This window comes from Plasmodium gaboni, chromosome 9 (genome assembly GCF_001602025.1).
Source record: "Plasmodium gaboni strain SY75 chromosome 9, whole genome shotgun sequence".
Taxonomy (NCBI): Eukaryota; Apicomplexa; class Aconoidasida; order Haemosporida; family Plasmodiidae; genus Plasmodium; species Plasmodium gaboni.
Window position 1 is genome coordinate 412,382 of NC_031489.1, and position 16,763 is coordinate 429,144.

A 16,763-nucleotide genomic window follows, 5' to 3' on the forward strand; every position below is an offset into this window, starting at 1 on the left:
ACCAATCAGCAAGCCAAAAAAGATAAAAGTAATAATAATATTATTAATAACAATAATATTAATAATAATAGTAATAATAATAATAATAATAATAATTGCTATTATTATAATAATAAAAATAGTAATAATAATTGGAAGAATAAGTATAAAAATAACAAAAGAAATAGAAAAGAAAAAAAGAATATTAATAAAAAAATTCACATAGAGAAAAATAATCTAACTATTCCAAAAACAAATAGATATTGTAATTATAATTATGAAGAATATTATGATATATCTGATGAAAAAATGGAAGAAACAAACTATGATGAAACATATTGTTATGATGAAGAATTAAAAAATGATAGTAAAACAACCATATATGATGAAAGTGTTTTAAAAAAAAAAATATATAATTGTGATGTGAATCATATCTTCGATAATTTTTGTAATTATTTTAATTGTGTAGATAAAAAAGAAAGTATGAACGATGACACAGCTAATTCAGAAATAACATTAAATTCTAATAATATTAAAACACAAGACATTATAATAGATAATAATCAAAAATCCTTTTTATATGAAAAAAATAGACAACAAAATGTTAATGTATATAAACAAACTTCTAATAAAAAATCTAGATGGTTATGTTCCACTGCAGATGATAGTCATAATGAATATTTAACACAATATGAAAGAAAAATTGATAGTTACGATAATATTAATAACAATGATAATAAGGATTATTCTAATATTCATAAAAATGTATCTATAGCAAATAATAACAATATAACGTTAAATTATGATACAAATGATTTTTCGTCATATACAACACAACCAATTCAATTATTCAATGATCAAGAAAATAATACATATGATATAGGAGCAAATATTGTAAAGAAAGGAAAAAGTTTATATGAAGAAACAAGAAAAATAAGTAATGCCCTTTTTCAAATGTACTCAACAAATATAAATAATGATAATATTAATAATAATATTAATAATAATAATATTAATAATAATAATAATAATAATAATAATATTAATAATAATAATAATAATAATAAAGGTGATAACCATAACCATAAATTAGATGACAATAATGATAATAATAATAATAATGAAAATGTTGATAGATTATGTAGTAAAAATAAAATAGAAGCTCCTACACAATCCCTACTTACAACATATAACAACCAATCTCTTAATTGTCAAGTTATTATTGATAAAAATATCGTATTCGTTCAAATTAGGAATTTCTCTCAAAAAATTGATGAATATATTTCTGATGAAAAAATATTCAGAGCACAGAAATTAATTGATCATGTTAAAAAATATATCGAATTTTATATAAACTATTATAAAAAATATAATGATAAAGAAGTTGTCGAGAAATTAGAAATGTACCATGAAATGCATTGTATGCATAAAAATATCAAATACAATATTAATAATTTAAAAGTTAATATTATTATGTATTTTTTAAATTTTTTTCATTTAAATGATATGTATAGTATATTAAATGATTATTCATATTACTTCTCAGTTGATATGGTGAACAGTTATACTTCACAGAGCAATACGAATTCAAATGAAAATACAAATTCTATAAATCATTCTGATATTAATAATATAAAAGCTAAAAATTCTATATATTCATATGCTCCTTCCGAATTAGGTGGATTATATAATTCGTCTATTAAATGTTATAGTATTGACGAAAGTCAGAATTCTTCAAAAATGTATTTAACACCAAACTTAAGTAATCAAAATAATAATAATATTAATGTATCAAATAATGAAGCTGAAAATATCGAAAATGTATATAAAAATGATAATCTAAATAATAATAATAATAGTGATAATATCAATATAGATAGTGGTATAAATAATAACAGCAAATGCAATACAGACGATTCAGATTTTAAATATGAAGATATATCCAGTGTGATAGTAGATAAAATTTATCATCAACAATATAATAATTCTAATATGCTTAATGGAACTAAAACTTTAATAAATCAAAAAAGTATTAATCCAGATAATGCAACAAATAGAAAAAATAGTAATCGTCATATGGTTAAAATTATACAGAAATATTCTAGAAGATTTAAAAAATTCAGAAAAAGTAAACAAAATAGTGAAGGTTGGATAAAAGAAAATGATAAATATCTAGATTTATCACATAGGGTAGATAAAGATAATAATATATCTGTACACATAAGAGCAAAATTACCCTATGAAGTTAATAGAATCTTATCTATATTAAATGAAACAGAACTAAGTGTTAACTGGGCTCCATTCTTAACATCAGCAAAAAAAATTAAAAACTTATCAAGAGCAAGTGCAATCATAACTCAGTTGTACGAATATCCAATAATAGGAAAAAAAGAATCACTCATGTATTGTTTAGGTAAAAAAAAAATGATAATATTGATCCATATATGAATGAATAAATATATATATATATATATATATATATATAATACATAGTTATATTCATGAGTATTTATTTGAATATTTATTTGTATATATATATATTTATTTATTTTATTTTCAATTTATTTTAGGAGCGAATTCCTTGGAAGAACTCGGATGTATAATTTTGTGCTGTAAAGCCCCACCAGAATTTAATAAGGATATTTTATTTTATGAAAACATGTGCGAAAAAATAAATATAAACAAATTTGGAGAAATAATAAAAGTCAAAGAAATTCCAATAAAATTTAAAAAGACATACAAAGAAGTAACATTTTTTGATTATACATTACCTGAACCAGTACCGAAATTAGACAGACAAAGAGCAGCTAATTTATGTTTCTTGTTACATCCAATGAATAATGGAAAATCAACAGTACTTGAATTATTTTTACATTTTGAAAATGAATTTAAATATACACCTATTAAAATGGTTACATTCTTCATAAAGAAAATTGTAAAAAATATGTATGAAAATATTATAAAATCCTGTAGAAATTATGATCTTTTATATTCAGAATTCTTAATGAATAATGCAGAATTCTACATTTGGCTAGATGACCAAATTAAAAGATATATGAAAGGAAAAAATGATTCTAAACTTTTGGACTCCATAAGTCTCGAAAGTTATGATGAACCAGAACATAATGAGGAATTGGATAGTAAGACCTAGGCACAAAAAAAAAAATATAATAATAAATAAATAAATATATATATATATGTATATATTATATCTATTAGGTATAAACATATATTTCAAAACAAAAATATAATTAAATATTTTTAAAATATATAAGACAAAATGTTACACATTTTATTAAAATATGTTACATCCATATTTCTATATTCAATTAATCATCTTTTTACTTAATTAATTATATACAGTGTTTTTATATTTTATTTATTTTGTTGTTAATATTTCTATTATTTTCATATCATGTTCATCCTTTTAATTAAATTTTGTATTTATTTTATTCATTGTTTTTTTTTTTTATTTTTTTTTTCTATATATAATATTTTTAGAATTAAATTTATATAGATTTATATATTATAGATACATAGCATTATAACGCAAAAATAATGTGTATATATTGCATGTTTATATACATATATATATTATAATGGCATACAAAAAAAAAAAAAAAATTATTATATAAAATAACCTTTTCTTATGTATACATTATTTAAAGAAATTTTATTTTAGTTCATTTTATTTTATATATTTATTTATTTTATTTTTGAGTTTTCTAGACATAAGCACTTTATAAAATATACAATACATCATTGTGATATTAAATTTTTTTCTCCAAAAATTGTTTGAAATTACATATATAATATGTATTTTTTTTTTTTTTTTTTTATGTATTTCCTTTTATTTAATTTATCTCTATTATTTCTTTATATTTAAATATAAATATTAAACCATTTCTATTAATACAGGTTTTATTAAAATTACGATTTGAATCTTCTGTAAATACATATTTTTTAATAACGTAAAAGTAAAATAAAATAAGAATTTAATTGAATTGAAATGAAATGAATTAATTTAAATGAAGAATATAAATATAAAATTTTCCTTTTTTTTGGAGTCGCACATATGAATATAATACACAATTGTATTATTAATATATATATATATATATGTAAATTATTTCGAGGAATTTTATTTTTCTTATATATTTTTTTTCTTTAAAAAAAAAAAAAAAAAAGGAAAGGAAAATTACTTAAATTTTTATTTATTTATATATTTATTTTATTTATTATTTTATTATTATTTTATTTTTTTATTTTATTTTATTTTTTTCTTCCTTTTTTTTATATATATTTAAAATTTTCTTATAAAATAATTTTTTCTCATTTTGTTTGCTAATATAATCAATTAGCTATATTTAAATATATTATGTAATATTGAGGTTTTTTTTTTTTTTTTTTTTCTAATTTATTTTAATGAAATTAATATATTTTAATTTTATGTAACGTTATTCCATATATTAATTGTTTCCCTTTTTATTTATGAATGATTATAAATTTCTTTTATTTTAATTATATGTATATATATGTGTATATATTAAGGACAAGAAAAAAAAAAAAAAAAAAAAAAAACATATATTATGAAAAATACAATGATAATATAAAACCGAAAATATTGTTCTCTCCAATGAGATATAAATTAAATGCTTCTTCTTTAATATATACACATTTTTAGTACTTAAAAATATAAAAACCATATAATTAGAAATAATAATAAAAAGAATATATACATATATATATATATATATATATATATATATGTATATGTATATATTTTTGTGCCCATATAAAATTCTCCTCCCCCCCTTTACGACCAATATACCGTTATATTTCTTTTCTTTTTATTTTATTTTATTTTATTTTATTTTTATATACAAGTAACAATAAAAATATTTTTTAAAATAAGTATGTAATATATATGAAAAATGGCGGATAAAATATATCATAAACTGATTAATGATAATATAAAAATGTTATGCAATGATATACTACACAATGAAAAGAAGGATGAGAATAAAAACGAATATTTTAATAATGTGAATATTAATTGTTCTTCAAAATGTGAAGAATTATGTAATAATATAAATGACAGATTACAAAAAATAAAAGACATAGTACATCTGAGATCAACAAAAGCAAATGGTATTCTTATTGAAACCTTGAATTATATTAAAGAATATATTAAGGAAATTGAAAAATATATACAAGTTTTTAATAAATTAATATACGAAGAAAATAGGGCTTATCTCTATATGGAAGAAATTTTTAATACACTAGAAAATCAAAATCAGAATATTCAAAAAATTTATAATATATGTAGTAAAAATATTGTAATCACAAAAAATAACAATGAACTTATTTTAAAAAATCCAAAATCATGTTCTTCTCTTTCCTATGGATTTGTTAAAAATTTGATGAATTCAGGACAAGACAATAATAATAATAATGATAAAGAACAAATAATACAGCAAGATAAAGTAGTAAATGAAGGAAAAAATTATTTGAATTAAAAATATATATATATATATATATATATATATTGATATTTATATCTATATTTAAAACAATTATATATCATGATCAGAACAAAAATATAAAAATCATAAAATGTTACAATTCTTTTTTTCTTTTTTCTGTTGTTCAATTTATTTATATATTTCTTTCTTCATTCGTTTGTTTTTTTTTCTTTCTTAATTTTTTATTTTTCTCATTTCTTTTTCTTTTTTTATGTTCTTCAATTCATTCATTCATTTATTTGGTTGTTTTCTTATTTTTTCTTATTTATTATATCCTTCTCTACGATAATATATATATATTTTATTCATATGCAATATATGTCTATTAACTTAAAAAATTACATCATAAAAATATATTTTAACATATATATATAATAAAATAAACATATATATTTATTTTTTTATCTTATCCTTTTTATGTTTATATATTTTCTACCTTCTTTTCACTTTTGCAGTCAATTTAAAAAAAAAAAAAAAATGTTGTCTATAAATTTGTTGTTGCATGCAATATACTAAAAAAAAAAAAAAAAAAAAAAGAACAGTACTTAACAAATAAAATATAAAAAAGGCTCAATATTATTTTAAACTATAACCATATAAATTTTTTTTTTTTTTCATCTGTATATTTTAAATATATATATATATATATATATATATATATTTATTTATTTATTTATTGAAGAAAGAATGTTTAGACAAACATAACAAAACATATGCTAATGTATTTTATACAAATGTATACACATTTATTCATTTTATCTAATGACCAAATGGTGTATTTATGAAAATCATAAATGTGTTCATTTGTTATATACTAAAAATATATATATATATATATATATATATATTTATTTATTTATTTATATATGCTGTGCATATATTACAAAAATGGATTCTCCATTTCTTTTGAAAATGTTAAAAATTTTTTTTTTTTTTTTTTATATGTTCCTAATTATTTATGGCATTGCTACCTTAAATATCAAAAATGAAAATAAAGATCATATGCCAAATTTTTTTGATAAAAAATATTATGTAAAAAATGAAAGGGGGAAAATATTATCCTCCTCAAATACAAACCATACATATAATAATAATAATAATAATAGTATCAAATATAATAAAGCATTTTTGAAAAGATTAGACAAAGAATCCATTGTGAAAGAATTATATAGGAACAAAAATAGAGTTCTAAAGAAAGTGAAATATAAAAATATTAGAAAAAGAAGAAAAAAAGCGAATAATGACAATGTAAATTTATCTAGAAACTTTTTATTTTCTTATATAGAGAAAACTTTATATAGTCCTAAGTCTTATTTTAATATATCACAATTATTTAGTACATTACAAAATTATATAGATCAGTTTTGTTATCCTGGTTTAGGTAGATGTATTCCATATATGAATAAATGTATATGTTATGATAAATCAAAATTGAAACCTAATAAAGCAAAATCATGCTTAAATAATTGTGGTGTTATATCCTTATGTTCTGGATATCCTTATGGTACAGGATATAAAATAATCCCTGATGAATTTATTAATAACAGAAAAGTAATAAGTTGTGTAGTTTCTAGTCTTCAAAATAAGCTAGATACAAGATGTGGCTATAATAAAAAATTTCGTTATAATGAAAAAAAATTTTATTGTATACCTTATGATTTATTAGATATGAACATATCAGGAATTTATTGTGTAAATAATAATAAGGAATTCATATTTTGTAAAGGATTCCTTAGAGGGTATTATACAAATTTAAAGGAATATGAAATACTTGATAGAGCATATCATAATTTTATACTTAAAAATCCTTGTGATGAATATATATATGGTGATGGTAACAATTACCAAGGTTGTCAAGATACATCCATTTCTGGAAGAAAATGTTTATATTGGAATTCTTTAAATATAGCAAAATTATCACCTTCTTTATATTTACATAATTATTGTAGAAATCCTGAAGGATTATCATATATTTATTGTTATGTTGATAATAATGGAATAATTACAAGAGAATATTGTGAAATTAAAAGTAATATAATATTTAATAATATAGTGTATTCAAGAGAGAAATATTTTGATTTTGATATAACTATGAAAAATGTATCCGATTTTCATATAAGACTACATCATAAACCTTGTAATCAAAGATATTTTGTAAATAATGATCGAATTAATGAATTTACATATGATAAAAGAAATTATACATATCATAATATAAATGGAGAAATTACATTAACTATATCTTTTAAGAATTTTTCTTATAATATATACTATGATCATAAATTACATATATGTGCATGTTTTAAATATTATTATACAAATGATTTAATCATATGTTCTACAGATAATTACAATGTAAATATAGGTTCATTTATTATAACAAAGGCATATACTGATAAAGACACCAATGTATTTTATTTAAATAGACAAAATAATCTTTCTTTTAATATAAATTATGAAATAATAAAAAATGAAATATATATTATTAAAGGGGATTATTCTTACGAATGTAATTATTTAAAAATATTGGGAAATGATAATATTCATATGATTGATAATATGAATATATTATTTAATTATTATGCAAATCAAAATTTCCAAAAAATACACCCACCTCTAGAACCTAATAAAAAGTATTCCTATATATATGCTTATTTCGATCCTATTCTAGATCTATCATCTATTTTAAAGAAAAATGAACTTTTTATTAATCCTCAATCTAGTAACATTATCAAAGGAAATCAAAATATAGATAGTCTAAATAAGGATGAAAAACAAAATTCAAATAATATCTTAGCAAAAAATAAAATTATGCTACAAAATACATTTTCTCCCAATAATAATAATAATAATAATAATTTTATTCATAGTCCTAATACAACTTTTCAAAAACTTAACAATTTAAAAAATGGATCCAATTTAATATGCATTAAAGACCAAATCAACCAAATCACACACTATTATTATTCAGGTAAAATAATATATGATAATAAAAATTTTGAGCATACTAAGTATATATTAAAAAAAGGAAATAAAAAGACACATGAGAATTTATTGTATATTCAAGATATTTCAAATTATCAGAATACACTTTTTTTTTCCTTTACACCAACTAATTGTGAATATATAGATACGTTGAGCACAAAAGAAAAAAATGTCAATGTTTTTATACAAAAATATACGAGTCGACTAAAAGGGCATTCATTCATATTTCCATATGATACTTATATAAAGAGAAATAGCAGAAGTGTTATTAAAACAAATACAATAATAATAAATAATAATGTAATTACGAATACTGATATGAAGAATAATAATCATGATAATATTTCATCTAACATAAAAAATAATGATCTTAATAATATTTCATCTAACATAAATAATAATAATAATAATAATGATAACATTTCATCTAACATAAAAAATAATAATAATAATGATAATATTTCATCGAACATGAACGAAATATATTATTTTTTCTTAAAATCCATGTCCTTTAAAACAGATAATAAAATTACATATTTATGTAGTAGAATAAATAATAGCACTAATAGAATATCATTATCATTTGTTCATTTTTCAGATTTATTGTTTGTAAGATATGATGAATTTGCTCATTTTTTTGAAATATATAGCGAGCCAACCAATATATATAATCATTATTTAGATAATGATTCTTATAATGAATTTATAAATAAATATTGTCATACAGAAGAATTTTCAGATAATCAAAATAAGAAAAAAATAATATCTGTTTGGTCTCATGAAAATGATAATTATATATCATTTTGGTTAATTTCATCTAATGCATTAACTCCTTTTTTTTTAAGAAAATTTCATATAAATTCTCCTAGATTTACCTTTCTATATTTTATTAAATCAGAACAAAATAATAATTGTCATATGTTACTAAAGTTATATATTTTTAATATAATATATGGATATGTAAGATTGTATATAACTAATAATTTCATAAATATAATTTTAGTAAAAACTATATCTTTATATAAACATGATAAAGTTGTTTTTGTTGAAAATTTTTATTTTAACAAGGAACCATATTTTTTATTATTATATAAAAATAATACAATAGCTATATTAAATAATAATTTAAATGAAATTGAATTAAAAAATAAGGATTTCAATATTTACATTATGTCTATACCTCTTAAGGTTAAGTGTTTAACTGATAAAAATATAACTTGTTTTATTTTATATCAATACCAGAAAATATTATGGTTCCAGATTTTATTTAATTTGAATGAAGAATTAAATGTTGTGCCTAAAATAGGTTTGTTAACAAAGGATAAACAAAATCACCATGAAAAGGAAATACACAGCAATAATAATAATAATAATAATAATTACAATAATTACAATAATTACAATAATTACAATAATAGTCATAATAATAATTATAATATTGATAATAAAAAAGAAAACAAGCTGTTTGTACCTAATAATATATCAATAAATATAAAATATATTAATACCTATATTGAAAATGATGCTGAGATGAATTTAGAAAATTCAACAAATATTACAGTTATAAACAAATTAGATGAATATATTATTTATGTATCATTTAAATCATCCAATAAAATACATATATATTCAACAGACAGTTCTAATAATACAATTAAATATTATAAATATATAAAGAATGAAAATATATCAAATTATAAAATTAATTATATTTTTACATATTCATTTTCTAATAAAAATTTTATTAATTTACTAATTATTAAAGAAGGAGAATTTCCATCTTTATGTGTATTTATTCATGAATATTCAAGTAAAACCTCCATATCCTATAAATATAAAGATATATATATATATAATAAAAAAGTTGTATTAAACCCAGTTATTGAAGGTGATAAACATCAAATAAAATATTTCACTTTAGAATATGATAAAGAATTAAATGATCAACTTATTCTTATAGATAAAACGAGTGGAGTATTATCATTTAAATTTAATAGTATAAAAAAATTAAATGTAGAATTAGTAATTGTTATGTACGGATTATTTCATATATACAATTATAAAATCAATTTTAAGATTGTATGTGATAATGGTTATTATTATAATTTTAATGATTGTTTTCCTTGTCCACATGGTTATTATAATAATGTTAAAGTTATTAAAACAGATATGGCTTATATCAATAAATGTATGAAATGTGATAAAAACAAAACTACATTAATAGAAAAAGCTACTAATAAAACAGACTGTTTATGTAACTTAGGATATGAATATATAAAAAACCCATCAAATCCACAAGAATTTATTTGTTCTCCATGTATTAAAGGAATGTATAAAAACACTATATCTAATAAATTATGTGATGGTAATACTTGTACAGGTAATTTTACTACTTCTGTTATAGCTGCAAATAATATTACAGAAAGTGCTTGTTTCTGTAAACCAGGTTTTTATGTAACTTATGATTATACAGGATTAGAATTTTGTAAAGAATGTCTAGTAAATTTTTATTGCCCTGGAAATATAAATGGTATACAAAAATGTCCTATACATAATGAAACACTTGAAACAGAAAAAAGAATCAATTTTGATTCTTTACATGGTTGCTTATGTAAAAAAGGATATGAACCTATAAATATATTAAATATTAATAAAATCGGATCAAGAGATGAACATTATTATAAACTTTTCCATAATACTTATGCTGATAAATATAAAAATATGGATCCAAAACATATATGTATGGAATGTGATATAGGTTATTATAAAGATACTATATCTTTTGAACCTTGTATTAAATGTCCAAATGAATCAACAAATAAAAAATATGGATCCACCTCCTTAAATGATTGTAATACATGTCATAAAGGATATTATAAAAATATAAACAAAACATGTTCTATTTGTTTACCAAATCATTTCTGTGTAGGAGATTTATTACAAAAGGATTTAGATAAATATTCAGGAGATGCAGTTATCTGTCCAAACTATTCTGTTACCAAAAAACCATATACAGAAAATGTTACTTTTAAAGATTGCTTATGTATAGAAGGATATATAAAAAATTATCAAGAATCATATAATATAAATGATCATTGTAAATTAGTTCCATTGAACTTTTATAAAGATACTATTTCTAATGATTTAGGTACTCCATGTCCAATAGATAGTATTACCTTAAATGTGGGGGCAAAAAGTATAAATGAATGTTTATGTAATAAAGGATATTTCTATAATATCAAGAAACAACAATGTAAAGAATGTCCCGTCGGTTTTTATTGTCCAAAAATAAGCTCAAAAAATAATATCAAAAAACCTATCAAATGTCCTAAAAATTCATCCAGTATAAAAAATGGCACATATATATCAAGCAACTGTCAATGTAATTTTGGATATACCAATTATATTCACATAAATAATAATCAATCCTTATTAAATAATAATATTATTAAACATGATAACAAGAAAAGGAACAAAATGTTTTATTCATTTTTATCAAATAATAATTATATCTATAAAAATAAAGCTAGATATATAAATAAATATTATAATAATATTAATTTGGTTCAATTACCTAATATACAAAAGAAGAATGATATTTATAAAATCAAAACATATAAAAATGTATTATGTATTAGATGTCCACCTATGACATATAAAGGGACTATATCTAATGAACCTTGTGAAGCATGTCCTTTAAATTCTAGAACTATTGAGAGTGCAAACAATTCAAATATCTTTTTTTGTTTATGTAAACCTGGATATTATATGCATGAACAAATGTGTAAGCCTTGTTCTTTTAATAATTTATATTGTACAGGAGAGAACATTTATATAATAAGCGAATATTTATATGAAAAGGCACTCCAAGAGGTAAAAAATATTTATAGATCTGAGAAAAATGATATGTATAAAATGATATTAATAAATATAACATTGTATAATTATAACCAAAATGTTCAAAATAATAATAGTAACAATATTATTGTTAATCCATTTGTTAATAAAAAAATTAAACATCATAATAATATGATTAATCCTACATACAACTTTTTGAATACCAATGTGGTTACAGTTCCATTCATCAAAAACAAATATGCAAATAATAAAAATATTTCAAATATATCTGATCTAGACTTTTTATATAAAGAATCTGCACAAAACTTCAACAAGTTAAATACCATTTTTAAAAATTTTTTTCATAAGGATAATGAAAATTTGATTTATGTAAAATATCAAAATTTTGTTAAATGTGGAGAACATACAGTAATACCTTTAGGTGTTGATTCTTCATATAAATTTGATGATTGTAAATGTAAGAAAGGTTATTATTTAAAATCAAAAGATATAAATAAATCTATAAAAATATGTGAACCTTGTACAAGAGGAACATTTAAAAATTATGTTGGAGATGATACATTTTGCTTACCTTGTCCACCTAAATCTACTAGTTTAGAAGGTTCTATTTATCCTACCCATTGTTTTTGTAAAAGAGGTTTTTTTTATAGTAAAGAATATTGTTTAGAATGTTTAGAAGGGGCTTTATGTAAAGGAGGTTTAAATAAAAATGTAATGAAATTTATGAAATTTAATATGGAAAATATACTTATCACAGACAAAAATCATATAAAACCACACTCCAAAAAAGATTATTATTTAGATAAAAGTATTATAGATGTAATAGATGTTAGTGAATGGAAATTTATTAAATGTCCTATTAAAGGAGCATGCTTAGAAAAAAATAAATGTCATAAGTCTATGAATAATTATTTATGTATTGAATGTGCAAAGGGATATACTAATAGTTTTATGACATCATTATGTGTAAAATGTCCAAATAATATTACTAATATCATACTATTATTTCTCATTTATATTATATTTTGTTTTATTATAATTATCATTTCATATTTAAATATTACATCAGGATTTTATAGACGATCTATACATTCTATTGTAATAAAAATTGGAGTTAATTATATATCTAGTATGTTATTTATTAAAGTGTTAGAACATAGTAATGTATCAGTTCCTACATCCTTTATTCATTTTTATAACAAAATTGAAAAATTCTTACATATAGGAGAAAATAAAAAAATTGTAAGTGTAGACTGCTTGTTAAGATATTATTTTAATTTGAATTATTCTAATTCTTTTTTCTATTCAAGTGTACTCTTTTTCTTGATTCCTATATTTTTAATAATAACATTAACTATTATTTTATTTATTATATTGAAAATGTATCAATTCATCAAAAAAAAACAAATTGCAAATAAATTAGATCTATTAAGGATAGCTGAAAGGGAGAAAATACATTTTTTAGCTAGTTCATTGAAAAAGTCTTATTCAAGACAAAGGATTATAATGATATTAAGATATATTAATTTGGATAATTATAAAACATTGGACAAAATATGGATATTTTTTGAAGATATGATACCAGTATATGTGACATTCTTATTTATTATACATGCAAAAACATCTTTACGAATGTTTCAATTATTTGATTGTTCATATATCAAATATACAAAATATTTGGGGAAATATATATTAAGAAGAGCTAGTAGTGTTCAATGTAGTTTTAAAGAAGATTATTCAAAATTTTTCTTTCTAGGATTAACAGGAACAATCATATGGTCTTTAGGAATACCACTTTTTTCATTTTATGTATTATATATAAATAGACATAATTTATTTAATGAAAATGTAAGAATAAAATATGGATTTTTACATAATGGATATCTACCAAATAAATGGTATTGGGAAATAATTGTTTTTTCAAGAAAAATAAGTGTTCTTTTTATTATGACAGTTATTATATTTCCATCAGATGAAAGTAATGCTTCTCAATTGTTACTAATAACATTTGTTGCTATATTTTCCTTATGTCTTCATTTTATATTTCAACCATTTGATAAAAGAAATTATTTTACTTTAAATAAATTAGAAAATCTTAGTTTATATATTTGGGTTTCAACTATTATTTGTACATCCATCTTGCTATCTATGAATTTAAATACATTAATTAATTTCATTATTTTATTCTCTTTGTTTATTCTTAATCTTTTATTTTTTATCAAATTATTATTCTGTTTATTTTTTGAATGTATCGATAATATAAGAAGATCGAAAGCATGTTATCATCTACCCCTACTAGGAACGTATGCAAAGCTTTTAGGAGATATAATGGAAAAAAAAAGAAAACAAGAGCCTATCATTTTTTATGATAAATTGTCTAAACAAATATGCATCATGCTTCCAGTTCAATCTGGAAAAGTAACAAAAAATAAAAAATATAAAAATAATAAAATAAATTTTAATAAATATATAAAAAATATTACATCCCCTTTCACAACACTTTTTAAAAATTTATCAAACAGTTATAAGTATAATAATATAAAAAAGAATAGCCATATCTCACTACAAGATAATATTAATGAAAATAAAAATGATATTAATAATATGTGTCAAAATGAAAATACTCAATCATATGTAACATGTTCTTCTGACTTACATAAACATAATATTATTCAACAAAAAAAATCACACAATGATAACAACATATATCTACTAAGTGAACATATAACAAATGAAACCAAAAATAATGTTTGTTTTTATTTAAATAATTCTCATAACATTCCTTTATATGGAGGTATAAACAAAGAATATCGAATGTTTGCAACAGAAATTTTTAAAGAACTATTCGATATTTTTTTAAAAAATATTACTCTTACATGTGTTTCAGATACCTTTTTTGAGTTTTTATTTAAAATTACGATAAATATAAGTAATTTAATACATATTATGGATGAGAAACAAAAAATATTTGAATCCTTTGATCAACAACACAATTTTAATAATATAATTCAGTGGTCTCTTGAGAGGAAAGAAAAATTTAACGAAAATAAAAAATACCAACAAAACGATTTCATTTCTTCTAAAAATTATACATCAGAGAATGATAACAATATATATCCTAATAATGACATAAATGAATATTCATCATATGATTATGAACGAATGAAAAATAATGAAATGAATCATAATAATTATATTAATGAGTTTTTCATAGGAAACGAAAAGGAAAAAAAAAGGAATAACCAAACAAATTACAGTAATGATAAAATATTAATATATACATATATATATATATATATATATATTTTTATAATTTTGTTTAATTATTTATTTTAATACATCATTACATTTATTTTTTTTTTTTTATAGTTTCAAAAGAAGAAAAAGAAAAACTGCTCTCTTTTTTTAGTGATGACCTATTAAATCGAAAGGTTGCACTCTCCGAATTTTACTTCTTGCTTATTGAATTGAAACTAAAGTACTTCCGAAATTTGCCTTCTTATTTCTACATGTTCAAAGTATATAAAAAGTTAGAGAAAAATAACCGATTAAAACAGCTAAAAAAATTAAATAATAAATTGAATATATGCCAAACAATAAATGATGACAAAAGGATTTTGTCTACTCATGATAATTTGAAGTTAAATGAAATAAAGAAAAATATTCCACTGTTATATAAGGAATTTAAAAATTTATCAAAAAGCATTGAGAAATTAAAATGTGAATATTTGAACTTGGATAAAAATTATTCACGAACGTATTCATCGGATTACAAAAAAATAACCGATACGAATAATGTTACTTTGTTATCAGATGACAATGCAATTCAAAATTTTGATATATGTAATAATGAATGAACATTTTTATAGTATACATAAAATAATTTCTTTTTTCATATAATACAACAAATATATATATATATATATTTATTTATTTATTTATATTATTATACATAATTTTTCATCCTTTTTCCTTTCCTCCTTGACCCATATTTTCCTTCTTCAATCTCTCTTTTTTTTTTTCGTTGCTGTTTTACATCTTTTACTCAGCATTCAAAGAGATTAACAAACGTTTGAGTAAAAAAAATAAAACATTTTATTATGATATAAATAAAGCTTATAAGATATTTAATATTTATTAAAATAACAAAAGAAAGAAAGAAAGAAAAAAAAAACCTTACTTATATTAAGACAATATTTACAAACTTTATAAAAATGAATCAGATAAGTGTTTATATAATCTTTGAAATATATATATGAACAAACTAGCTATTTAAAAAAATATAAAATAATTATAAAGAAAAATCAAAAAAAAAAAAAAAAAAAATCAGCTAGCTATAATTATAAAAATAAATTAGCTATATATTTAACAAATTACATAAATTTTATAAATAAAAAGACAAATAGAGAATTTCCA

At 19.6% G+C, this 16,763-nt stretch overlaps 3 protein-coding genes across 3 annotated transcripts; all 3 read left to right on the forward strand.

The window, feature by feature from the left end:
• Positions 1 to 3,130, forward strand: PGSY75_0911100 (hypothetical protein; the record flags this gene model as incomplete). The annotated part of the gene is made up of 2 exons (XM_018785527.1): positions 1 to 2,392; positions 2,550 to 3,130. Coding segments are annotated over 2 exons (2,973 nt in total), but the record flags the coding sequence as incomplete, so codon positions are not given.
• A 1,783-nt stretch (positions 3,131 to 4,913) lies between these two features.
• Positions 4,914 to 5,498, forward strand: PGSY75_0911200 (hypothetical protein; the record flags this gene model as incomplete). The annotated part of the gene is made up of 1 exon (XM_018785528.1): positions 4,914 to 5,498. The coding sequence occupies one exon, from the start codon at positions 4,914 to 4,916 to the stop codon at positions 5,496 to 5,498; it is 585 nt and encodes a 194-aa protein (XP_018641869.1).
• A 918-nt stretch (positions 5,499 to 6,416) lies between these two features.
• Positions 6,417 to 16,204, forward strand: PGSY75_0911300 (cysteine repeat modular protein 1; the record flags this gene model as incomplete). Its single annotated transcript, XM_018785529.1, has 2 exons — positions 6,417 to 15,603; positions 15,717 to 16,204. The coding sequence occupies 2 exons, from the start codon at positions 6,417 to 6,419 to the stop codon at positions 16,202 to 16,204; spliced, it is 9,675 nt and encodes a 3,224-aa protein (XP_018641870.1).
• Between the last annotated feature and the right edge of the window lie 559 nt (positions 16,205 to 16,763).